Here is a 27076-nt window from a genome sequence, read left to right on the forward strand (position 1 = left end):
AATAGGTATACGCTGTAGAAACGTGTTTCCTTACGGGAAAATTGACTTAAAATCGAAAAAAAATACTGGCCAGACTTTTCGCCACAAGTCCTCGAAAATCGAGGTTGCACAAGTGCAGAACAATTTATGAAAGATTGGAAATTTCCGTATGATACCTCATGAAAATTCATGAGACTGCATCATACTTCATATTTTTAGGGGGTTCAGTTTGCGACCCTCACGCATAGAAACACAAATGATGCAAAAGGGACGATTGTTGCATTTGTGGAACATGTATAGTAAACATGCACGCAGAAGCCTGATGAATGTCTGAGTGATGTTAACTGTTTTTTAATTTTTCTGCACCGTTGGAGTCCAAAATGTATATTCGTGACGTATATTTCAATGTCTTTTACGTGACATTTCATAAAAATTTCACGTAAAATTTCATAAAAAATTGCAACCTTGATTCTACTTGAGATAATCGTAAGTAACAAGGTGGAGAAATGGTGCTGGGTCCACACCATTTCGCGGGAAACAAAGCCAAGAAATACCAAAATTAAAATTAGAGTCAAAAATAAATTTTAGAACTCTAATGAATCGTAAGTTGGCAATATTGTTCTTCCTCCGTTTAAATCTATTCATGAATCGGTTCGAGTCAAGGCAGCACGCCTCGATTTGAAATCGATTATTTTACAGGAGTTTAATGGGTGAAACACTGAAATATCAATTTATATGAATGACCAGTGCTTGTTGGACCGGCTCATAAGAATATGAAACGGAATATTTTTTGCACATGCGGTGAGAGAAACAAATGAGATCCCCGGGAAATTGCATTGAAAACCCCGATGATAGATTTTGAAAGGAACGTAGAATGTGCTGCATTGCTGAATGAATGATTGATCCTATTTTTCAAATTTTTAAATGGACGGAGTTAAACAGAAAGGAACCAAGCCACATCGGGATCGAACCGAGAAAAAGAGGTTTAAAGTTTGGCTCCTGCATGAGACTCAATGTAAAAGATAAACTTCAAGTTCAATTTCTGCAAAATTTGCTCCAGCAAAAACTTTGAATTTTTGACGATAGATAGTAGAGCAGTGGTCGAGTTCAAAACCACTCATAACTCAATTTTTTTCCAATATGTTGGTTGGTTCCTTTCTGCTTAACTCAGTCCAAACAATCTTCTCACGAAGCTGTGATCAATCACAGGTGCAAAGGGGGACTGGAATTTGCCGTCAAGAATATTTCGATAGCAAAAGTCGGTTACCCTCGGGATTTTGGCCTTGGGTGCCGCGGTTGTTCACTGGTCTAAATCCCACCAGAGACTTATAAAGGGGGACAAGGTTACGTGAGTATTACTGTGAGCTTTGATTCTAAGGAATATCAAAACGCCTTCAATTTATCACGTATGCAACACCACAGTCCTTCCAGAGGAATCATCGCCGAGCCGTCACTGAGAAAAAACGGCAGTACAGACTTTCGAGCGTTGCCAAAATTCTTCTAATTTGTCAAAAAAATGAAGGTTTTGCTCCTTTCAAGCACGTTCTACCTCTTCTCGAAAACTTCTTATGTAAATGAAATCTCTGAATAAATTCCATTGCATACGCTCATTTTAGAACGTGATCGTATTACTGTCGTTCGTAAAAACGCCGTGTCTCTATTCAAGACCTTCCCAATGTTTTTCCAACAAAATGCTGTTTTTAAGAAAAAAAACCCCAACAAAATTCATCCTTTATTTTTACAATACAACTCCGCCACACCACTAGGAACTAAAAATGAAGAAACAAAGCCTTGTGGCAATGGACCACTAGACAAGGTGCGAATTTAAGCATTCTGATACATGTTTCTTAACCAGAATTTCACGTAGAACACGATTCGCGCAACGAAAATTACTGAAACCAACTCCTAACGAAGTTATTAACACTTTTATTTCACATTGGTTACGAGGAATTTGAACTGCCCGCTCACAAGAAACTCAAAGCTCTACGTGAGTCAAATCGCGCACTACAAGGGTTTCAGCAAGCTTCTCAATCGAGCAATGTTCATTTCCCACATGTGTTTTTCAAACTATAAGTAATTTGCTATAGCTGAGCCAAAGCGTCAAGATTGAGGCTGCCAGATTTTTTTTATCGCAGAGGCTTTCATGATAACGTTTAGCGCACGATGTGAATCACGTAGAGCATTGAGTTTTCATGAGCGGGTGGTTTGAATTCACGCACCAAGAATCATGAAATATCTTAGAAAGGAGTTGATTTCGGTAATTTTCGTTGTGCGCATCGCGTTTCACGTGGGATTTTGGTAAAGAAACATGTATCAGAATGCTGAAATTCACGTACCTTGTCTAGTGGTCCATTGAATTTTCTTGTAATAGAGCAGTACATGCTGGAAAAAAGGAAACAATTTTGAGTGGAGTTACGGCGTTTTTGCTGTGGACGGCAGATTACTTTCCCATCCTCTTCCACCTCGCATGACGTCATAATCAATGAGGGTAGGGCTTAAAAAGAGGCAGAACAGAGCAGGTTTATGTGTAATAACGCCGATTGACGACATCATGCATAGTATTTCCAGAGTGAGCCGTATCTCTGACTGTAAAAAAATAACACTCGAACATGTTTATTTCATACGGCATGGAACAGGAGATCGTGGACGCCGAACAAACCATTGTGCATGACATTTTATAAGACACTAAAATGACATGGTCATGATCAGAGAATAAGTGGAGATAGGTTTCCCAAGATTGGCTTCATTTCCTCCTCGGGCGCCCAATAAGGAGGTGAAGAGCTTAAGGGATGGATTGAAGCAGAAATGTCAAGGTGCTCGATTCCCGAAGGGATGCAATTCGATAGGGGACGATGGTGGTTAGGAGTCGCAGAGCGCCAGCGACTCCTGTAAAACAACGTTTATAAATGTATACACTTTTATTAGTGAATGCACCTATTCCTAAAAAACTCAAATTTGAGTTATTGATATTGGAATATACATAGGTGCGGTACGAATTTTTGAGGACAAGAAATGCCGGAAAATGTTTAATCTAAATCGATTTTCAGTTTAATGTGATTCGATGGACACCATATTTTGTGGCAGAGCGGTATGCTATATATCGCATCAATCGGTTCCATCTTCCCAGCTACTCGTCATTTTTCTCCAATTTTGGGATCGCAATTCTGTTGTCAGGAGACTGAAGCACTCATTTACCAATTTTAACAAAGAAATTCAACGTAATAAAGGCGTGGTTTTTTTAGAGAGAAAATATCGCATTCTAGTGCAGTTTCGATATCAGTATCGAATGCGATGTTTTCTCTCTAAAAAAACCACGCCTTTATTACGTTGAATTTCTTTGTTAAAATTGGTAAGTGAGTGCTTTAGTCTCCTGACAACAGAATTGCAATCTCAAAATTGGAGAAAAATGACGAGTAGCTGGAAAAATAACCAATTGATGCGATATATCTCATGCCGTTCTGACACAGAATATGGCGTCCATCGAATCACCGTAACCTTCCAAAAACGCAGTTCCCAGAAACAGCTGCTGCCATGTATGGCATGTGCAAAGCTGAATATTACCATTGTAAGATTATAACATAACTTCACGACTTTTGCTGGTAACAAAAATACAAATGGACTAAACAACTCAGATGCTCCTCTTTAGAACATTTTGCGGAGGTTTTGAAAATGAGCTAGAGGGCTCGGATATTCTTCTTTAGGATACTTGATGGAGGTTCTGGTGAAAATTTTAACCTACCCAACCAATTTTCTCCCCTTCTTTTTTTATATTTGTTTTTTACCCTTTACATATCGACAAACCAGGCGGAGCCCAGTTGAGCTGCCGGAACTACACATTCATCCTCTCGGCTTTTCAAATTTTTAGGGAATAAAGGCCAGTAGAATCTATTCTGAGATCTACTCGTCAATTTCGTGAAAATTTGACGCCACTACCGGGATTCGAAAACGATACTTATTGACCTAAAGTCAGACGCGCCCACCATAGGTCAACCTAGCGGACAAAAATCGCTCAAATGAAAATGCCACCTCGCCGCAGGTCAACAGGCGTTTTTTTATCTTGAAAAATCGTACTGCACTCATTTACATTTCAGTATCGATAACTCAAATTTGTGTTTTTGTAGAATGAGGTTCTTTTTCCTGTAGACGCGTTAAAAGGATCCTTGGTCCTCGATTCAAACTCAATCCTTCAAAAGGAGAAACTGACTTATAATGCTAGAAATTGAACAAAGGGAAACAGTAAAACCGTTTTTCCACGTCCCTTTGATGGATATGTGTGATACTCAACAAGACTCGTTCTCGCTAACGAGGTTACTCACTAGCATATTATCAGCCTCAATTACATGAGTCTATTGTATTTTACTCGCAGAAGTTTATGTAATAACATGTGGGCGTAACGTGAACATCTAGCGTTTGTTTGAGGACGTACCCATCTAAAAGTGGCGCCTAAAATTTTTTTTGCAACCTTGACTTCTATTGCCATCTTCCTTCTTGAGAAATTTCTAGCAAAAAAAAACCTTGGTTGAGCCTCAAATAATATTGTTGATGGTTCCTGAATATCAAGTTTTCCGGGCAAATCGCTGCAGGGATGGAGACGAAGCTTCAACACGAATTATAAATGGACGTATTTCTGTCAAACAGAACTATGTGCATTATGACGTGAACCCTGTTTTGCATATATTCTTGTGGGTCTCAGGGTTTATGTCTCACAATCGAAGCACATAGTTCTGTTTGGCAGATATACGTCCAAATAAACCAGGGGGTACGCCCTCTGACCACTATGCACTCCACTCCTCAGAGGGCAGCACCGTCAACCCCGCTCCCCGAGCATCCGTGAGTTAATCTGAATCAAGCGGACTCATTGAGAGAGTATCACGTGTCGATAGTCGTAAATATCAAAGAAATCGCTCCAATAGAATGGTTGAACGAATTGTGGAGGAAATTGGAAATTTAAGGGGCCAGAGAATGATAATAATCACGGTGGTCTTGAGGCGAAAAAATGCGACAAACATTTACCCAAAAACGGTTTGCACGGGGTGAATCCATGGTGCATGCACACTTCAAATCGTGAAAAATCAAAATCTGCTGCTACCCTACTAAATAGGGTTATGATTTGATGCAAATATTCGTCCTCAGGTGTCACACTACGAAGTATCGTTTCTAACTGAAAGCGTTTTTCGTGCGTCGGCAATCTTTTTTGCTTTTTCGGAGTTGATCGACTTCAAGCAGTGTTGAGCAATGGCAAGGTGTACTTTGCGATATATCGATTGCTTGCCATTTGAACCTATGGAAAAAAATCGATAAGTAAGGTGTTCGCAACAAACACCTTAATATTTGAGTCTGTACCATAGTTCCAAAAGAGGAAATATCGACAATCGATCACTCACGCCTCGCCTTTGTATAGAGGGTTCTCGTGAATACAATAAAAAAGTTAAGAGGCCCATTGCTAACTTGGTCTACCATAATCACCAGGCACTAGGCAGCTCAAAATATGTACTATTATTCGTGTAAATGTCACAGTGGTCCTGAAGCTCGACGAAAACTCGACGAAAATTTACCCAATTACGATTTTGCAGAGGGTGCGTCTATGGTACGTGTATACTTAAAATCGCAAAAAATCTAAATCTGGGCTGATACTATTTTCGAATTATCGAGGTTTGAAATTTTCTTAGTATATGCATTATGCAAGTTTTCTACTGATTTTGATCAGCTTTTTTATTTATTTGTACATTGGTTGATCGGTTCAAGTTTTTATTTTTCGTTCGATTCATGTCGATTGAATACATACCCTCTCTACATACATACTCTTTTTTTTTAACCGAACAATTCGCCTTCAGCTACGTCCGCAGCAATGGTTGTTGCAAAGCTGTGCGTGCTGATCTCAGCAAATTACATTCTTTGACTCCCTGAAGGCGTTTTATGTGCGCAAGTGGCGCAGTCTGTCGAAGAAATAAACGAAGTAGCACGGTTTGAGCGATTCGATATCATTGTGAAAGTGATTGGTGTGCTACAAATCTCCTAAGAAAACAAGTTTTCACGCCGACTTTTTTACAGTAAAAATGATTCGATGGTTAGCATCGAAACACGGCTGCTAATTACTGAAATGCCGGCCTCCAGTTTACAGATCTTGAAACTACATTATGTAGTTTGAAATATTACTCGATTATTTGTGGCTTGTAGCTACATTTTATTTAAAATCAATTACCATGTTCTACACAGCTTAAGCCAGCCAAATTTTGCATTAAAATGTATTTCTTCTTGGATTGATCTAAATTTTTAGTATGTTATTCTTCAGTATGAGGTCTGAAATCCCTGACATTTTCATGGCCGGGAACTTTGTTTTGCTCCCGTTTCAACGTTGCCAAGTTTCCAACTTCAAAATTATGGATTTGACCACAAAATGATGGCGTTTGGGCGGGATATCTCGCAGAACTCCTTTATTTTATGAGTAATTTAACAAAATGTTATAATAATTTGTCCTTGTAAAACTTTGAGATTGCCTTGTCGCCATTTTAATGATTTTTGCCGGATGTATGTACGGTAATTGGCTGCAACTGAAAATGCTGGTTTTTTCAATAGCTTTATCAGTGTCCGTTATAATATGATACTTTATGAGTTTGTCCAAATGCACTCGAAACGTTAACTAAAAATGCAAGATTATGAGGAAACTCACCTCCTGGATCACTCTCGCAGATGGCCGTATGAAAAAAAAGAGACAGCGATATAAATTGAATTTTGTAGTAGTTATCTTAATATGGGTTCAAGAGGGGAGCGGGGGGGGCATGATGGTTTGCTGACTTTGCATAATGCATGTAGAGTTTAGTCTCTAAACTATTTATCAACTAAACCCTTCAATTCAACGCCTTCTCATTTTTCCATACGATCATCTACTGCACAGGAAAAAAAACACATTGGATCTAGAGTCCAGACTCTTAAAAACATCGACAAGAAAAAATACTCTTGATTCAATCAGATTGAAGCTTAAATCAAGAACCAAGCCTCTTAATTTGAGCGAATTTCCTTTTGATGTAAGCTTAAATCTGATTGAATCGAGAGTCCTTTTTCTTGTCAATGTTTTCAAGAGTCTGGACTCTAGATCCAATGTGTTTTTTTTTCCAGTGTGCAGGGATGGAAAAGATGAGTTTTCATCTTCTATCCTTGTCTATAACTTTCAATAATTAGCTCGCTGTTCCTCCAACCGAGATGATGATGGGAATATAATTATGGTGCAAAAAGTTGCAATACGTAAGTGATGAAAAAGAAAGCATCCAAAATAAACTCATAAAAAGAGGTAAAAATAAGTAAAATATATTTTGAAACAATTCATGGCTTCATTCAGTTCTCTTACAACTATCGAAGGTGATCAAATTGACAACTTATACAACTTTGGCGAGCTTTGGATGAACTTCCGAGCCATCTTTTCATTCTGTTGAACTTTTGATTCTTTATATAAAATTCCAATTATTAGTTCTTGTCCACAAGAGCGCAGTTTCACGAAGGGATCAATAAATATAAATAAAAAATGCGTATAAATCCGACTTAAAGTACCCACATTAAGAACTGAATCATGAATAAAAATAAAACTAAAACACTATAATCACTTTAAAAAAACGATTCTCAATAAATACGGTAATACAAATAAACAAATAAATGAATACATACATAAATAAATAAATAAATAAATAAGACATATAAATCCAATCCGAAGTGCACTTATTAAAAACTAAACCATACTTAAACAAAAAACAAACTCTTAAAAGATATATAAACGTGGCATATAATTATAATCCTAAGTACACGCACCTCGACAGCCAAGGAACAATATCGCCTAATAGACAGTTATGGCAAAAATGAAATAGAGACTGCCGCATTTTACAATATTAAATTTATTAATAATAAAATGGCGTTCTCTTCGTTCAACAAAATCGTCCGTTTGCAGTTAAGCGGAATTGTTCGTTATCCATCGATGTGCGCATCACGCCGACTGCTGTGTTTAGCGCAATACGAGAAGTATTCACAGAGTCTTGTAGGCGCCAATATGCGCGCACGCCGACCACACTGTGCTTGGCGCTATTATTCAAACTGGTGGAGCTAAGCAGTTCTCATCTTGCTTGGATGTTTGTGCCGATGCAGGAGGATCAGTTTGCAGATAGGCGGTATTGACCGTTAGCCATCGACATACACTAATGAATGAATGTAGCTGATTGAAGTCAAATTGGACGTATTTCTATGAAACGGAACTAAGCGCCAATTCGAGTTCCTTTTAAGGAATTTAGAATCCCGGATAGCACGTTCTGTCAAACGGACCTAAGCGCCATGGAAAAGCATTGCGAGTATAGGACGGAATAAGCCGGACGCCCGATTCCGCCGCCAATCCAAGCCCCCCTCTACCTTCCTCACCCTATGGCGCTTAGGTCCGTTTGATAGAAATACGTCCAATTAATCTAACTTGTGTTCGGATAGTATTTTATTTTTTTATAGAGAAATTTTCGGTTGATTCTGTTTGAGAATTTCACTCAATTTTATCGGCAGCACAAAGAAAATGCCGTGAAATTTTCGGACAGCTTCGTTGTACAATTTCTTTGTAAAAAAAATAAAATGGCGGCAGACATTTTGAAACGTCGCAGGGCAAATGTGATACTTCGGCCGGAAAAAGACGAATTAACGAATCCTGACTAGGGAAATGCTAGGAAGGGGAAAATGCTGCCCTGGTAATGTAAACCCTGATTCACCCGGATTCAAAAATATAGTTTTCTATAGGTCTGTTACAAATTTTTTGAATTTCATATTATTTTTAGAGACGTTTGCAAAACGGGACCGCCAGCCGTCAAGGGGCTGATTGTTGAAATTGATAGACAAAGCGATAGACAAAGAAGACATACAGAGTATGGAGCGATCCTATTGGTTGAAACGGGTGGTTCTCATAGACTGAGGGAGAAAATGTTGTACGAACTGTAGGGTCTCTCGTGGGTTGCCGTTACTTAGTCTATTACCTACCTCCTTTGTCCATCGCATAACCACCCGCTTCCACCAATAGGATCCCTCCATATAATTTTTGTCATCTTTGTCTATTACTCTGTCTACCAATTTCAACAATTAGCCCGCAGGCTAGGATCGAAGGGGTCCACATGCTGAAAATTTTAAGAACCGCTGCTTAATGAAATCGGAGTGTCGTGTATGTTGTCTATTCGCTAATTGAAGGGGCTTCTCATATGGAAATTGATTGCAGTAATATTGAAATAAGTTGCAACGTTTTTTGCATCGCATACGGCCTGCATCTCACACTTGAAACTTATTTTATTGATCGCTGGAAATCGGCATTCAGTTGACGGAAAGACAAATATTGCAGTATCATGGTAAAAAAATTTCCATTTCATTGAATTCAACGGGTCAGTTGCCCTGGTTTCCAAAGTCAATTTTTGACGCTTCATTCCTATAGATCAGATAAAAATTATAAGATCCGTCCAAACAGCATTTCTTTTCGTTCTATATTAACCGAGATATTCCGCTTTAAAAAATTCGGTTTATGGCGTGATCTACAGTGGTAGTGACACGCTTGGTTTCTTCCACCTTGCTTTCATCAGTCAATGACTTACAAATTTGTACTGGTTTCTCTGCGCTGACCCTACGTTAAACTTGGAGTAAAGCAAGTTGGAAGAAAGCAAGGATGTCACCACCGCGGTGGATAACATCAAACGAATTTTTTAATTAACGATATCTCGCTTAATATTGAGCGTAGGAAGTTGCTGTTCAGATAGATTATATTATTTTTAGTGACTTTTTAATAATCAAGCATCAAAATAAGATTCTGAAACCAGCGCTGAACTGACCCATTGTATAACTATTCCAATATTTTCATTACTCTGTGATACCTGAGGACAGGTGTAGACATTTGGACGATACTTTCTAGGCAGACTGAGAGGCAGGATAAGTTGTCTCCAATACTGCCGTGCTAAGGGAAAACGCCGTATGAACCTTCAAGCGTTGCCAATTTTCCATTTCTAAAACACGAATTTCCTGGTAAACTTACGAATATTTTTCTTCCAATTTTTCCGAATATTGTTCGCAATTTCACCTCAAGTTCCTGAAAATTTCAAGGAAAAACATTCATAACTTTCTTCAAAAATAACCATTCTATTGAAGGGACTTTGGCAACCCTCGAATGTCCATACGACGTTCTTCCTTAACACGACAGATTAGCTCTGGTGACAGTTTCAGTTAAGTTTGGTCGTTGCCTACGAGAATGGGGAGGCCGTAACTACTCGGTTTCGTGACGTCAAACTAGTAGAGTAATCGCCGTGTTGATAACCAATCAGAGTCGCCGTCGATCGGCCGAAGTTGCATGAGCGGCGGTTTGAATCTTAGTGGGGTAACGATTTTCGGTATTTAGTCGTATTTAGCTTTTATTTCCTCAATTATCAGACAATATAATTTATGAACTAGGCAGTTTTCATATGTGAAATTGTATCCTCTTTTAAAAAAGTTTTTATGAATGTTTGCATCAGATCAATCCCTGAAAAGATGATGCCACAAAATGACATGTGTCATGCGTTCTCCCAAAAGAACACATGTTAAATCGCGGCCGAGTTTCATCTATTAGCGTGAAGTCACAGAATCGTAGTTACGGCCTCTCCATTCTCGTGGGCAACGGTTTGGCTACAGCCGGGTTAGCTTCTCCTGGTTGTGGTTGTGGTTGTGGTTGTGGTTACCGTTGTAGTTGAAACTGTACTCCTAGTTGAGGTTATAGTGACTGGAGGTGCAGTCGTTGTTATCGTCCTTGTGACATTTACAGTTGACGGAGTCGCAGACAAAGTCGTCGTCTGAGTTACCGTCTCTGGCGGTGGAGTCACCGTTATGGTCTCACTTGAAGTTACCGTGCCCGGTGGTGGACACGTGCAAGTTTGAGTTTCAGTGGTCGTCACAGTTGAAGGTGTTGTCACTGTTGTGGTCACACTTACGGTGCTCGGAGGTGGAGTCGTTGTCACCGTTTCTGTTGTTGTTAAGGTTGAGGTCATATTTACGGTGACCGGAGGTGGAGTCACTGTTTGTGTCACCGTTTGTGTTGTTGTTGCGGTTAAGGTCATATTTACGGTACTCGGAGGTGGAGTCGTTGTCACCGTTTCTGTTGTTGTTGAGGTTGAGGTCATATTTACGGTGACCGGAGATTGAGTCACTGTTTGTGTTTCTGTTTTTGTTACCGTTGAATTGACGGTCACTGTGTCTGCAGTTGCGGTTGATGTTACGGTTGTGGTTGAAGTATCCGTAAGCGTGGCTGTTGTAGTGGCAGTCACTGTAATCATAGCTGGGGGTGGGGTCGACGTTATGGTGCTAGTTACAACTGACGTTTCAGTTGTTGTATTCTGAGGCAGAGTCGATGTTACAGTTGTTGTATTTCCGGGTAGAGTCGCGGTTACGGTCGTTGTATTCGCCGGCGCCGTTACCGTCGTTGTATTTGTTACCGTTACTGTTATAGTTGTTGTATTCTGAGGAGGGGTCGAGGTGACGGTTGCCGTTGAATTGCTCGACGTAACGGTTGAGGTTACTGTCGGTGTCGAATCTGTTGCGGTGACTGTTACGGTTGATGTGGTTGTGGATGTTGTTACCGTCGAACAGGTATCGTTGGATGATGTGTTGTTGGGCATCATTGAAACGGAATATGTGTATGACGAAGCAGGTGTGGGTGCATAGTCGAACAAGCCGGGGAATGGCCATCCGAAGCTCTGCTGCATGGTAGAACATACTACCACGATAAGGAGGGCGGCTGATGCCGTTTCACGACAATTTTTCATCGTATCCTGATCAGTGAAGCAACGTAGTAATGCTGTGAACACGTAAAAAATATATTTTTTTTTTTTTAATTTGAGGCAGAATATGAATGGAAGTATTTTGTCAATATTGAACAAGAGACATACGTGAGAAAGAAGGGGTGTGCTCGTTAGTCGATGGCCGTAAGAATGAATAGGAATTATGAAGCGCCGATGACGTCAGAGGCGACGAAGCCGCCGCCGCGATCGTCCTCGGGAGTCTTCAACTCATGAGCCCTGTTCACAAGCACTGGAAAAAAAACACATTGGATCTAAAGTCCAGACTCTTGAAAAAATTGACAAGAAAAAGCAGATCAAGCCTCTTGATTCAAGCAGATTTAAGCTTAAATCAAAAGGAAATCTGCTCAAATTAAGAGGCTTGGTTCTTGATCTAAGCTTAAATCTGATTGAATCAAAAGTATTTTTTCTTGTCGATGTTTTTAAGAGTCTGCACTCTAGATCCAATGTATTTTTTTCCAGTGAGGCTCTTTTCACATGCCCATGGCTCATGAGTGCCGAAATTAGTTGGCACATACCTCCGTGTGACATAATGTAAAATCCCGCTTTTCCATTTGTCCAAAGGAATTACGCCCGCTTTTAGACTGTTTGTCATCCAGCTTGCTAGAGCACACACGTCGTCTTTAGTTTCGTTTGGCAGGAATACGTCCAAATATACATAAAATTGTGACCAAATCTGCGAAAACAGAACGTGTTTTCTTCGGGAAAATTTACCCAGAGATCCAAATTTAGGGATAAATGTCGATATCGGCGATTTTGAGTTTTCCATGGGAAACGCTCTCTCGGAATTTTTGAAGCTTTTCGCGTTCCAGATTCATTTTATCACTACAGAGAGCTCTAACTGCTCCTTTCCTATGTGCATGTTAGGAATCTTAACGTAAATTCAACCTACAATTTTAAAAATTTAACCTAAGACTTACGAACTTCAGGACGTCACATTTATGCCTCGCAACAACTTACAGGGTTAAATTTATTTCCCAGAAAGCCCCAGAAAGATCTCAGTTTATCTCTGTCATGCAATTTTTTCTCACGAAATCGGGTCATTATGATTTCCCCGAAACGAACTCGGTTGACTCGATGTTTAGTTTTATCATTACGGAACGTTATGAACAAACGGAACACAACATGGGAATAGAGCAAGGGAAAGGACGCGTGTTGATGACGGCGGGAAGATACAACTATTCGTGCTTGATGGATGTCCGTGTTGCATCTGCAAAACTGAAGGCGCCATGGGCCCCATAGGACGAGGCGTGAGTTTTCAATGCTCCACTCTGTGCTTCCAATGAGGGTTTTTTTTTTTTTTTTATTAGTAGTAAAATAGGTGACAGCAAAAAGTATTAATCCTATCCCAATGAGGTGTCGCTCGAATTCGAGATAGAAAAACGAGGCCCGATTTCGTCTTTCCTATCGTCGGCTGTGTCGACACTTGATTTTCCTCTTCCATTTGAAGTTTGATTTTTTTTTTAGGATATATTTGTAGAGCTATATATAAAGCTTCCATGCACTTGCCTCAAACAACACGCGCAAAACGTGCTTTTAGTGAGCCTCGGGTCAATTTGACCCGGTTTCGGTTTCTAGAGGTTACAGAATTTTAGCACAAACCGCTGGTCAATAACTTAATTAATGCATGAGGAATCGGATTCATAAAAGCAACTTTTGCAACGCTGCCATTGAGCAGACATTTTTTTTTTAAATTAGAATATTATACTAAAAATGAAAGCAACCAGAGCTATAGGAGATTTGGCCGCTTTGCATAAAGCTTTTTGAAATTTAGTTGAGGTGAGAAGATATTGTTGAACGCTTACTAGCCACAATCAACTCCGGAGGGAAGATAGTTTCCATTCGCGGGATGTTAGTTTAGAAAGGAGCTATTACCAATGCTGGCACACAAAGCAAATTTTTCTCAGTAATAGTACTAATATTTTTGAATAAACCGTCTTATTCTCGCGTAATTAGGCCCACGTACAAGTGCTGTCGGTCGGTTCGGAAATAATCTGAGTGTGAGAGTGCTTTGAAATTTTAAAGTCATGCGTAATGCGATGTTTTCTTAATTTTTTTTGTTGCAAAATTAGATGATTATTATAATACTCTTTACCAAATTTTCTGAGAGTCAACACAAACTCAATGAGCCACTAAACAAGGTTTTATCTGCAAACAAAGTCACTTATTTCCACTTCAAAATCTTGCACGGAAAATGAATCACATGACGAGAAATTCGGAAACAGTGGCGAGGCGTGAATGATCGGTTATAAATACGAGTATCTCCCCATTTGAAGCTACGGTAAAGAATCGATTTTTAAGGTTTCCGGCGCAAACACTCTGTTTATCGATCCTTTTCCATAGGTTTAAATGGCAGATAAATCGATTCACCGCAAAGCACGCCACGCCACTGTGAAAAATTTGAGAAATTAATGCTTTCAAGTAATGCTTGTCTTACTTAATGCATATTCTGTGAAAAATTCGCTCCCGAATTTTCAAGCATCAAAAAATCAGTTTAAACTTTCTCTCCGCCATAAGGATCCATGTAATGCGAAACTTCAAACACGTATTTCTCGAAATAGTAAGAACTGCACTTATTCGCCTTTTCCTCTAAACCCCTGAATTGGCACTCTCAGAATCAAAACAGTCCTCTAACTATCGGAAAATTTGTCTTGAGACACCTTAAAAGTTGAAAAAGGGAGACCAAATTTTGTGACCAAGCATTATCAATTCTGGTGCATTTGAAAAAATAAAAGAAAAATATTAATTCCTTACCAAGTCGACGACAGGTCGGTAGGCTGACAAACTTTCGTTTGCTCACAAAACCAAGTGGGCTCTAAAAGCATTCTATCGTTGAAGGTTTTTAGACTTTTTCCTTCCATTTTTTCCAATGTCGGTTTAGAATTTCGAAAAACATTTCCTTTTCTTTCAGTGATGACCTTGAAATTTTATCAATTACCAACAGAGCGATGAATGAGTTATGCAATCCTCCTTAAGCCATGAGTCAGTGTTAAAAATAAGTTGGGTCAACCGCAGTTTTGCCTTATGCATCTTTTCCGGTGCAACCATTCAATGCTAATTTCCATGCAACAGTTTCGCATGAAAAGCTGATAGCGCATGACCCTCATCCGGAATTTTGAGAATGCTGAGAAATATGTACGCTTTTTGGACAGCTTAAAATTTTTAACGAGAGAATCTCATTTCGCGTGTTGTTATTAAAATTGAAATAAAAGGTAGGAAAATGTTTACTAGAACACGCATTTTTGAATAATTAATTTTTTATTTTCACGTTACTTTCTTCGATGCATTTTGGTATCATTAGATGCCATCTTCAACAAGAACAATATTTACGAAACACAACACTGAGAACTTTAAAGAAGAAAGTATCACAATGCATATTGAAAGAATCAAAAACTAAAAATCCGGGTAATGATGCCGAAATGCATTCAAGAAAGTATCATGACAATAGACAATTAATCATTCAAAGACGCGTGTTCTGATGAACATTTTCCTACATTTTACTGTAATTATAATTTTTGCCGCCCGGTAGATTTGCCACGGCCTATGCGACGGAATTGAAGCCGAAATTTAAAGGAGATAAATATGTAAAAAAGTGAAGGATACGAAACTATCCCGGCGTGCAAACACGTTCACCGGGTTCTCTTTGTAGAAAAATAGGTATCCTGGAGGAGAATAAATAAAGTAGTTTTATTTTTTACGGTTTCAGTACTCACTCAAAAATAAAACCCTCCAATTTTCAGGGCTGCACGTTTTCTCACCTGTGCAAACGTTCCCTATTAACTCAAGAGGCAATCCGCGAGTGCAGTAATAATGGAGGCTTTCCATTTGAAGTTAGCCTTCAAATTTGAATTGTAGGCAACACACCATCGAGTGCGAATAGTTATCAATACGCAAAGCACACATCTATTTCGCTTCATAAATTTCGGCAAAATCAACAAATAAGGCGTGAAATTATGTCGGGAGATACCCACCACGACTTAAGATGTACTTTCGTTTCCACCGAATAAACGATTACATATCAGGAGGCTTGTGTAATTACTTAAAATGCAAATGTTTGTACAGCTTCATGGGCTTTACTTGAACCTATGAACGATGCTGTGAACGTATTGGAGACCAATGTTCATTTAAAGTTCGCCTTCAATTTTGCCGCATAAGCAATATACCTACCGTAAAGCGCGACTAGTTTTTTTTTTTTTTTTTTTTTTTTTTTTTTTTTTTTTTTTTTTTTTTTTACCACCTCAAGTAGCCCACAAGGGCTAATCCCGCGCTTTATTAAAAAAATCCCGCGCTCTCCGTTGCCTATTTAATAAAAAATCATAAACGGACGATAATCAAAACAGGAAAAACGAGATACGTTCCACTGAGTGGTGGTGATCTTGTTTTATACCAACATTTATTATTATTATTTATTTTTTTATTCTTACTTTTTTCAATTTTTTCATATTTTTATTTAAATTTTTATTCGCAAGGGGCCTCTACATTTTTTGATAATTTCATAAATAATCACCCAAAAAAAACAAAAGATAGAAAATGAGAAAAAATGAATCTGGACATCCAGAAGTTTACGTATTAATCTTGCCAGGTGTTGGTATTATTTCTCATTTAATTAGTAAGGCTTGTGAGCTTGAAGTATTTGTAAGATTATGAATAACTCATGCTGTGAGTACTGGTATTATAAGGTTTATTGTTTGAAGTCATCATATTACTTATATTTTGAAAAATACATTTAGAAACTCCAGATTATAATTATTACTGCTTCTATATGTATAGGTAGGTTACACAATACTTTTTCTTCACATGCACATGAGTGACAGCACAATTTCTGTCCAAAACTTCGCTGAGTTTTTACGGCAATCCACGAAAAATCCTGTGAAATTTTCCCAAAATATGTCCCTTTAGTTTCCGAAGAAAAATAAAACTAAGAAACGGAATTTGACTTTGTTGAGATAAAGGCACGCTCGTCTTGGAGATGACGAAATTTTATGGGACTTTTGAGACCAAGCTATCTTTTGAATTTCGAAAATTTCATAGATTTGACACCCCACATTGGGCACTACATCTGTATCAGGTCCCAAATAGCCGCGATACTTCGCGTAAAGTCAGAGGTAGGGCAAACGATAAAACTAGTGCATAATAAAACAAGCAGTGAACTCCAACACAATGTGTTGATAAGGCGCGTCATTAACTCGCACATATCAACCCCTTTAGTTTTCATTTACAGAGATTTCAAAAGAGGCAAACAGCACAACAAGAGAATTCACGATCCAACACTGCGAGGTCAAAGACACACCTTGACGAGACCGTGTATTGTGAAAGTAGAAAGCTATTCGATCAAATTTAAGTTTTTTGATCTGCCTTAAGCAAAATCTTATCAGATTCTTGAAGAAAAGTGCTACGGAAAAATTTAAACGAAGAAAGGAAAAATTCTGTCGAACTCTTAAAAGATGAAGTCGATTTAAAGGTATTTTGGGGCTAAAATACCCAAATCACCGATATTATAAATCCCGTTATATTATTGAAAAGAAATTGACTCGATATAAATGCAATTAAATTAGTCTTGATTTTGTTATTTTAAACGTCTTTCCATGCAAAGAAGTTCAACCATGTCGTTGCTTTATTCATTCATGAATTGAAAGTAAGCAATCTACATCCCGAAAATCTACTGATTTGCCGTAAAAAATTGCAGAAACTTGATATACCAGGTCGATGCACCCACTCGTTGAATTTACCAACCAATTTCGTGAGTGCAAATGTGTAAAAATCAATATGCTATAGTCATTTTGGGTGCATTTATTTTTCATGAAACAATAATAATTTCAATCCCGAAAAACCATCAATTTTCCGTATAAAATCGAAAAAATCAAAATATGTCGACTCCCCGACGTGAAAATTAGATTCTACGTATGTAAATACTTATGTATAGATATGCTGAACAGAAACTATGTGTGGACACAGTCAGAAGCCCGCGGCAACATTAATTCAACAGAAAAACTGTAAAAATTAGATCGGATTTCAGCCGCTTTGCCCGCCTCTCCTCGTTACTTACAACAAACCGTTCTTATACTCATCTCAAAATTTTTCTCAGAGCTTTGGGTTATTATCAGCTTCCATTTAAACTCCGGTTCGATGGCCGAATCGGCTGCCAAAAAAGCAAGCCACTGTTGAAGGGTTCTATGAGAAATTCGTGATATTATCGGCTCTCAGGAAATCACCCCATGGCTAAAATTGGTGGTATAAATGTTTAAGTGCTTAAAATAATCGTATTCAAGAAACTAAGGAATTAAACTATGGAGTCAATTTCTTTTTAATAATATAACGGGATTTACTACCGGTGATTTAGCTATTATAGCCCCAGAATACTTTTAAAGCGCCTTTGCGTTCCAGAATCTCGACGGAATTTTTTTTTTTTTTTTTTTTTTTGTTTTATTTTGGCTTAAACGATTCAAGAGACATTGTAGTTAAAAATATAAAGATTTTTCGATTTGGACGTATAAAAAATGTTTAACTCGTTCAGGCACACCGTGTATTGTATGGAGTACTGCTGTTATTCGACCGTTGTCTTCAGGTCAAAATTCTTACAAAGAAGCCCCTTGCAAGAGGCGAATTTTTTGTAATTTCTCCCAGTTTTTTCAGCGTTAGGTATATAAATGAATTGCTTGTCAAATTCTGAGGTCAATTATATTTAATTGTAATTTATACTTTCTTTTTTCCCCCTTCATTTTATTTTTCGTATCGAGAAGTCGAGGTTTTGTTGATTTCTTCGGATTTCGATTACTGTAACTTCTCTTCTATTCGGCCGATTTTTATGAATGAGGTCTCTCTTTATTTGTGTTTTAACGGAGAGTAAGGAAAAAATTGCTAAATACATGCGAAACAATTTTTTTTGAAAATTGGATGAATCCTAGCGTGACGGTGAAATGGTTAATGAAGCGTGAGTAATTGGGGAACGGGTATCGGCCGCGTTGGGACCCAAGGCGGCCCAAGGCCCATTGTTCTTCGTGACGCCGACGCAGTGATCAGGAGCGTGGGGACGAGAGGGCTGAGTGGACTCCTGTATGAGCCACGTTTAGCAAATGGTGTAATGAGTCTCGAGGCTCATCACAGATTGCACTCACCACTATCCTGCTGGCCCCGGCTATCAGAGCAAGGAGTACCAACTTTTGAAAAGGATAACAGTGGTGTGGAGATATGTCAAAGCAACGTTTTGAACAAAACGGAGTGAGTGAAATTCTCATTCAAGGAGTGCCGAACTGGTCAGCCATCCTCGAATCAGTTCGCTTGCTTCCGCTTATATATGCATATTTTAAATCAGCGCGTCGTACTCTTAGGCTTTTTTTAAAAAAACCAAGTAACGTAGACTCTTGGTATTCACTGCACATAAACTAGCGAGCCCCAGAATGAGAAACAACTTTAAATCATAATTATTGACGGATAAATAAACTTTTTACACGCTTTGGAAAATCTCAGAAGTTCGCGGTAGTCACTTTTCGGTAAGGAACTAAGGGACTCGGTTATTGTATCGAGCAGGGTTCGAAACGATCGCAAAGGCGGTATACTACGTATACGCGCCAATAATTTGAGGCAAAAATGCTTTGATAGAGAGGAAACACCCCAAAAAAGGCATTATTTATCAAAAAACTTGAGTTAAGCAAATTCAAGAGTTGATTATGTATCAGGATCGAGTATATGTCCATCGAAAGTTTCAGAAACTGGAGAATATTGGTCGTGGCTTTGACGAGCTTTGATGAACCTCCAACTTTTGATAAACTTCCGACTTTGGATGAATTTCGGCTGTTTGTTGATCTGAGATTACCAGTGAACCCTTACCGCTTGGCGAGACGAACTGTAGATCATCAATAATCAACTGAGACTGTTTGATTAACTGCAAAAGTTAAATGAGCTCGTTGTGTGCCAACTGCCAAGCTGTGCAAAAATGATTGTTGGGGATATTATTTTTCAAATGACACCTACGACTTTCCAGTGACATGTTTCTATTGTTATATTTTTATCAACTAAAAAGGGCTCCGAGTTTAAAAAGAAATACCCTGTCAATACAGCTATCGTACGTGTTCTTGTTTGGAAAAAGTTTAATCGTGACATTGTTTGAAATCAGTTTAAGAATAGGCGTCTTTATTAAACGGCAAGTGGTTTGTTTTCGCAACTGGCAGAAATGACTTTGGGGTCTGGAGAGATCCATGGTTGCTCAACGAGTTGCACCTCACACTTTTTCGATTCATTTTTACTGTTAGACACTTCCATGGTCAAAGTATATAACATACCGGCAACAACCTGGAATCACATACATTACAAATTAGAGAAGTATACGAATGGACGGACGTAGGTTTGGAGGTTATACGCCTCTTTATTAGTTAATCATTTTTGTACAAAAAGCCGCATTCAGAACATGGTAGTTGGACCCCAGAGGCCTTTTTGATGAAATGAATCCTGATAGCATTTAGCATATTCTTGGATAATACTGCCACGGTAAGGATAAACATCGTATGAACATTCGAATATTGCCAGATTTTTTCCGATCAAAACGTTTATTGCGAGGTTAAAAGGTTAAAAGTTATCATTGAAAGGTTCGATAAAGGTTATCATGTAAATTTTCACATTTCGGGTGGAATCCCGAATATCCGACAGTCCAGGCCAGGTTGTCATAAACCGGAAATGTCGAATAATCCGATGTGCTTTAAGACTCGATTTCAAAACCTAAAACACGCCTACTACATGATATTAACAAGTAAGATTGTGCTATCTTGCCCTGTGATTTTCAAATTTTGGCATGTGTATGATACTAGGTGTATGTCACTAGGTAAACCACAAATAAAAATTATTTTTGGTCTACCTGGGCGCTGCTCCGAAAGTTTGAGTGTGCTCAAGAGTAGACACCGTAGACTTACCAACACTGTCGAGGTATCATTGGGCTAGGTGCAAACATTCCAAAGTTAACAAAGAAACAACTGAAATCGGGACTAAGGCCGCACATAATAAAAAGGGCACATAAAATAAAATAATAAAAAAAAACCCGGGACGTTTCGTGTTCCAAAGATACATGGAGGGAGGGGGAGGAGCACGATCCAGAAAGTAACTAGGGGGACGGTCTGCAACCCTTAAAGTCAAAAGTTGCAATTTTTCTTGAATTTGCATGTAACTCTGAGCATTTGAAGCACAAGTTTGGTTTTCTAGGATTTTTCGATCGGCGCACACGATTTTTTGAAAACAGACCAACTTATAACTTTGATTGCAAATAGCTTGGCGGAAAAAAAAATTGTAGAGCCCTCCATTTTAGCTCAAAAATATTCTTCTTTATCTTCTTTCTGAAAATGCCATCAGAAATGGGGGTCGATATTCGGAAATTGGGAGTTGGATTCCGCCCAGTAGTCCGGAGACGCCGCCTCGAATTTTTAAAAATGCCTAAAAGTAGTTCCTATTGAGCTTGGAACACAGTAAAATTTTCACTTGGTTAAGTGCAACCGTTCAAAAGTTAAGGGGGGTGGAGGAGGAGGAGCTGAACTCTTTGAAGACCCTGTATGACGAATATAACACGGAAAAAGGTCATTTTCCCGTACTGCATATTTTTTAGTGAGTGGAAATGCACCGTTGCCACTGTGTGGGATAATGCTGAGGTCGGATAATCGAGTGTCGGATAATGAGAGTTCCACTGTACTTAGATTAAGTTACGAAAAAAAAATTCTGAAGAGCTTGAACAAAAATGTTCTTAAATTTGTCAAAAAATTCCTATTATATCGAAGAGGAAAAATGAAAGGTTCGGAGGAATAACGTTGTCTGAATCATCTGTTGGTGACGTCATCGATATCATTCGTTTGTAACATATACTCAGATTTCTAATTATGACTTTAAACGAATGATAAGTTGATGATGTCATCGAGCGCAAAAATTAAATCGATGATCGTCTTCGTAACAGGTTGTTAACTACGTCATCGACCACTCCAAGATTGAAAACGTCATGAAGAGATAGGAGGGAGAGGGTCATAAAGAGGTCAGCCTATAGACAAATATAACTGAGCATAGCTTAAAAATGCTACAGATATTGGAGAAAAGCCAAATATAATCTTAATTAGTTGGAAATAGATAAAAAGATCCAAAAATAGTCGAAAATTAGCTAAAATATTAAATGATATCGGGAAGTAGCGAATCTTGGTCGAGAACGGCCGTGAACATAAATTAAACAGATTAATCCCCGCGAGAAGATAAAAACAGCCGAAATATATAAAAAACTCCCAAAAACGGTTATAAATGATCACCCTGGAATCCATTATCGGGAGGAGGGGGCTAATGGGTAGCGGATTTCAAAGGAAATTACACTTTTTTAACAAAAATAAGCACGAAATTTTAACATGATTCATTCCATGTTGGGTTCAAATGCTTCAAAGGTTGTCTCACCTGCTTGGAGGCTTTGTGGATTTTAACTAGACTAAGTTTATCGTTCCCTCCTGCAGAGGTTTCCAAGGAAGCGAGGGCCACTTTGGAAAGTGTTTGGATCTTTGCGTCGTCAACACTAATAGGTTCTGGCGCACCTAGGACTGGTGGTTTTTGATTGTCTTCATTTAATAAACCCTGTAAATGAGAGAGTAGATATAGTTATAGTTGGCTATTAAATAAAAATACCAATATAATTCCGCGTTGTTTTCACTGGTAGGATTTTTCAGTCATTGAAGGTGGAGAAGTTTACACAAATCACACATCTATTTATTTTTTATGAATAATTATTTTTTGCGAATCCATAATTTCAAATCAGCAGCATACGATTCTGCGACCACCACAACTGGTCCATTAAGGAAGAACGCCGTGTGAACATTCGAGAGTTGTCGCATTTTCTTGGATTAAATGTTTATTTTTGAGGAAAATTATGAACTTTTTCCCTTGAAATTTTCAGACACTTTGGATGAAATTAAAACACAATTATCTGAGAAATTGGAGAAAATATTCAAAAATGTTCCTGGAAATTGGTGATTTGTGGCATTTTTCCTTGACACGGCAGGATTGTAATTAATCACGCTTGAAGAGCCGTTCGAATTGATCTTTCATTTAAAAATGGAACATTTGTGATAGACTTACATTTTAAATACTCAAAATCTTATATTACAAGAATATCCCTTGTGAAAGTGTGATTTTTGCAGTTAACAGAAACCGAGAAAGTTCTGCACTGCCCTGCTTACAAGGCAGAGCACGGTGACGATGAAGAACTGCCTTCCAGAGAATATATATTTTAACTTTGGTCTGGGTGCACGACGTTTCATGGAACGACCCCAAGTTAATACCTCATTTTCACACATTTATATTTCAATTTGAGTTACGATTTTGGTACGATACAGTTCCTCTGAACGCGTAAAGTAAGAATGGACCACTAGACAAGGTACGAATTTAAGCGATCTGATATTTGTTTCTTGACCAGAATTTCACGTAGAACATGATTCACACAACGAAAATTACTGAAACCAACTTCTAACAAAGATATTAACGTTTTTAATTCACATTGGTTACGAGGAATTTGAACTGCCCGCTCACAAGAAACTCAAAGCTCTACGTGAGTCAAATCGCGCACTACAATGGTTTCAGCAAGCCTTTCAGTCGAGCAATGTTCATTTCCCACCATGTGTCGTTCAAACTATAAGCAATTTGCTATAGCTGAGCCAAAGCGTCAAGATTGAGGTTGCCAGATTTTTCATCGCAAGAGACTGTCATGATAACGTTTAGCGCGCGATGTGAATCACGCAGAGCATTGAGTTTTCATGAGCGGGTGGTTTGAATTCACACATCAAGAATCATTAAATATCTTCGTAAGGAGTTGATTTCGGTAATTTTCGTTGTGCTCGTCGTATTCTACGTGAAATTTTAGTTAAGAAACATGTATCAAAATGCTGAAATTCGCACCTTGTCTAGTGGTCCATTTCGAATAAAAAGACATCCGGTAAAAGCCTCCCTTCCTTCTACATAGTCGTGGGGTCTTTCTTAGCAGGGAAGTGCATGCGAAACTCCACCAACACTTCGCATGGTATTTTATCGGACAAATATTCCTATTTTAGACGAAGGAACGCAACCAGCAAGGTTGCAATTTATTTGCAAGGTTTTACCGGGAATTGTCTGTTTTCCCGTTGCTCGTGGGCAAACATCAGCAACATTTTGAAGAGAAATTACGAAGTCAAAAAATCGAATTATTTTAGTCACTTTTACAACGTTAGAAACATGAAGTTACTTCCCTTCATCTGGAAAGCATTGAAATGGGTTGCTCTGTATATGGTGCAATTACTTACTCACCAGAAATGTATTTGCTTCGAGCAATTAATGTCCCCCAAAAATCCCTAGAGAGGGTGCCATTCTGACGGTAAGTGACTGAAGAACTAGACCGTCCCAATTTTACAGTTAATTTCTTACTTACTAGAAATGATATTGCTTCACGTGAATAATCAGGCATGAATATTTCCTTTACCTGTGCTTGAGCAGACACTAAGATGAAAGCAATAGACAACAAAACAATTTTGATCGACATCTTGAAGCACTTGTCTTACAATGATTCACCGGTTCACCGCGTTGCCTGTTATGGTCACTAGTGAGAATTGACTGAGCTCAATTTTTTAAATCCTATCTTAATATAATGATCGCATTCAAGACTTATCAGTTAATATATCACCTCTGATGGAGGGGTCATGAAAGTTTCCATCGCCAGTAATCTCTCCCTCGTTGAGAGAAACACTCGTGGTCAGATTTCTAATCCATGCGATATCGTAGATCATCAATTGGAGCAGAACGATGGTTTTTTTAAGGGCCGGGTTGGGACATCCCACCCAACTAGTATGGATTGTATTGAAAATGGATTCGTAATTCGGGTCATATAGCCGCTTTTCAGAGTTGAATAAACGAAAAAAAACTAAGGCGGATCCAGGGGACAGGGGCGTAAGGGGCACCCCCCCCCCCCCTGCACGCCCGAAAGAAGGAGGGAAACTTTAGAAAAAAGAAAGTAGGAAGGATGTTTGTATTTAATGTTTTTTCGAGACGAAGTTTACTAAAACTGCTTTTAAATTTTGGAGTTTTTTGGGAGACGCCTCCCTTTACCCCACCTCCCCCCAGTTGGTGGTGTTTCCACCCGCGCATGGAACAGGAAAAGGCGTATCGTCGGTGAAACTTCCAAACCACTTATGTCAGTTTGTGCTGTAGCAGATTTCCTGTCAAACTTCATTTTTTTAATTAAAAAACTATTCAGCGTCATTTCTTTAAAAAATCTCAGATTTTTCCCCTCTGCGCGAGGAAAATTCTGTGGAAATAAGTTCAAGGACTGAAGTTGATTTGTTCTTTTTAAAAAAAAAGTTAAATCGGAGCAAAGATTTTTAAACTCCGAAAACGATATACGTGGTTTGGTAGTTTCACCGTCGATATATACATGAAATATTAAGACGATGGTAAAATATTACTGAAAAAAACTAATATGAGGGAAAATCAAAGAGTAATTTCCAAATATCATGATTAGTTTTTAAAAATGAACTTTAAGGAATCTTCAAGCAAGATCGAGGGAAGAGGAGAACAGCGCTGGCCTAAGGATTTTGCATTAAAAGCATCCTGTTACTTGTAGTGCTTGGTTCGCATTTTGATTGATTTTTTCTCTGCACATAAAGTTCCTTCAATTAGACGGATATGCAATCCAACAGCCGATCGGTGCTCCTAGTTACTGCTCTTCCAAACATCTTTACAGCGTTGTTACAATCACCATGAATCACTTTGACCTTTCATCGACGAATTGCTTCGGTTTTAAGTGACAACCGTGGGTACGAATATAATCAATGCAAAAGTGCCTCGCGTGACGTATGAAAAGAGGGATGTTGAGAGAGTTTAAAAAAAAATGGCACCGATCAACAAAATAAAACTTCTCTCTAATGACGAAATATTTCATCGCCTTCCCTATGAAGCCTCCAGATTCCTTAAATAGTCACCTTCCGGCCAAAGTTTCACAAGCGTCATGTGACGTTTCAAAATTTCCGCCACCGTTATATTTTTCAACACAATAATTGTTCGACGAAGCTGTCCAAAAATTTCACAGAATTTTTTTCGTGCTCCCGATTTTTTTTTCAGACACTTTTTCAAACAGATTCATCTAAAAATTTCTCTGTAAAAAAATAAAATTGCGGCGGACATTTTGAAACGTCGCATGGCGCTTGTGATACTTTGGCCGGGAGATGACGAACTGCACTTAAATCATCAGATCGAAGGTATTTGAGATGGTGAAAATGGAACACAAATTTTCGTCCGCAAAGTCATCGGGAAGGAGTAGGTGCGCACATACGGAAGAAATGAACAAATTCTCCAATAAGCCTTAGACCTGTCTTTTTATAATTTTATAACTATTCGTTCGCCTAAATAACTAAAAACTTAAATTTACTACCATACGCTCTGGCCGGAACGCATGACACAAAGGTAGCTAAAGTCAAAAAGCGCTTAAAACATTCGACGTACGTTTCGGGACATTAGACAAAACCTGATTAAAATATCTCCAGGAAATATTCTCCAAATACGTTTGATAGATAGATTTAACAACTGGGGGACAAAGGCAAAAACACGGAAACTCTTCGAAGTTATCATACGTTTTTACGCTCATATACAATTAAATTTATGAAAACAATTCTCCGAAAATCTCAAGCAAAACTGGTGATTATCTTTCTTCTTCTTCTTTACTTCTCTAAGAATAAAATTACAAGAAGAGGTCTGTGACTTCGTAATCATGGGACACGTAAATATTTTCTGACTTTCGCAACCTGTTTGTTTAAAGTAATAAGTTGCTGCCAATTTCAATGGGTTTATTACACTATCTTAGATCGATATAATTAAAAGTCTGAGGCTTTTTGTGTACTGCAAAATTTACCTCGAATTGAAAACGACGTATTGTCGTCTTTGCCGCTAGACAGCTTGTCCTCTTTTCGATCTCAGAAACCACTAAGACGATTTACTCTGGATTTGTTTCAAGCTAAAGCTTTTAGGCTCTAATGTTCCAACACCTCTCGGTTCTTGATTTGCGGGAACGTCGTAGAGGTTCTACAACATGCGTACACCCGTGGTCAAATAGTTGTATGTTACGCCTGCAGTAAACGAACTCAAATATCGATTGGTCATTCCACGCGAAATGGAGCTTATTTACCTCGATTGCAACGTTGCAAACCACATTTAATGCTTCAATTTTGATCAATATTTTTTAAAAGATACACAAAGATTCTCTGAAATATTTACAATAATTTTACGAACGATTATAGTTCAAATCACGGGAAATT

At 38.5% G+C, this 27076-nt stretch overlaps 2 protein-coding genes across 2 annotated transcripts; both read right to left on the reverse strand.

Moving 5' to 3' along the window:
* Window positions 1–7293: 7293 nt before the first annotated feature.
* LOC109038296 (uncharacterized) lies at window positions 7294–15999 on the reverse strand. Its single transcript, XM_072304925.1, has one exon. The coding sequence runs from the start codon at window positions 11763–11765 to the stop codon at window positions 10644–10646; it is 1122 nt and encodes a 373-aa protein (XP_072161026.1). The 5' UTR covers window positions 11766–15999; the 3' UTR covers window positions 7294–10643.
* Window positions 16000–19850: 3851 nt separating this feature from the next.
* LOC109038325 (cystatin Pr15a) lies at window positions 19851–24419 on the reverse strand. The gene is made up of 3 exons (XM_019053353.2): window positions 24253–24419; window positions 22206–22379; window positions 19851–20087 (listed from the first exon to the last, which is right to left on the reverse strand). The coding sequence occupies exons 1-3, from the start codon at window positions 24310–24312 to the stop codon at window positions 19932–19934; spliced, it is 390 nt and encodes a 129-aa protein (XP_018908898.2). The 5' UTR covers window positions 24313–24419; the 3' UTR covers window positions 19851–19931.
* Window positions 24420–27076: the final 2657 nt, after the last annotated feature.

Source organism: Bemisia tabaci, chromosome 10 (genome assembly GCF_918797505.1).
Source record: "Bemisia tabaci chromosome 10, PGI_BMITA_v3".
Taxonomy (NCBI): domain Eukaryota; kingdom Metazoa; phylum Arthropoda; class Insecta; order Hemiptera; family Aleyrodidae; genus Bemisia; species Bemisia tabaci.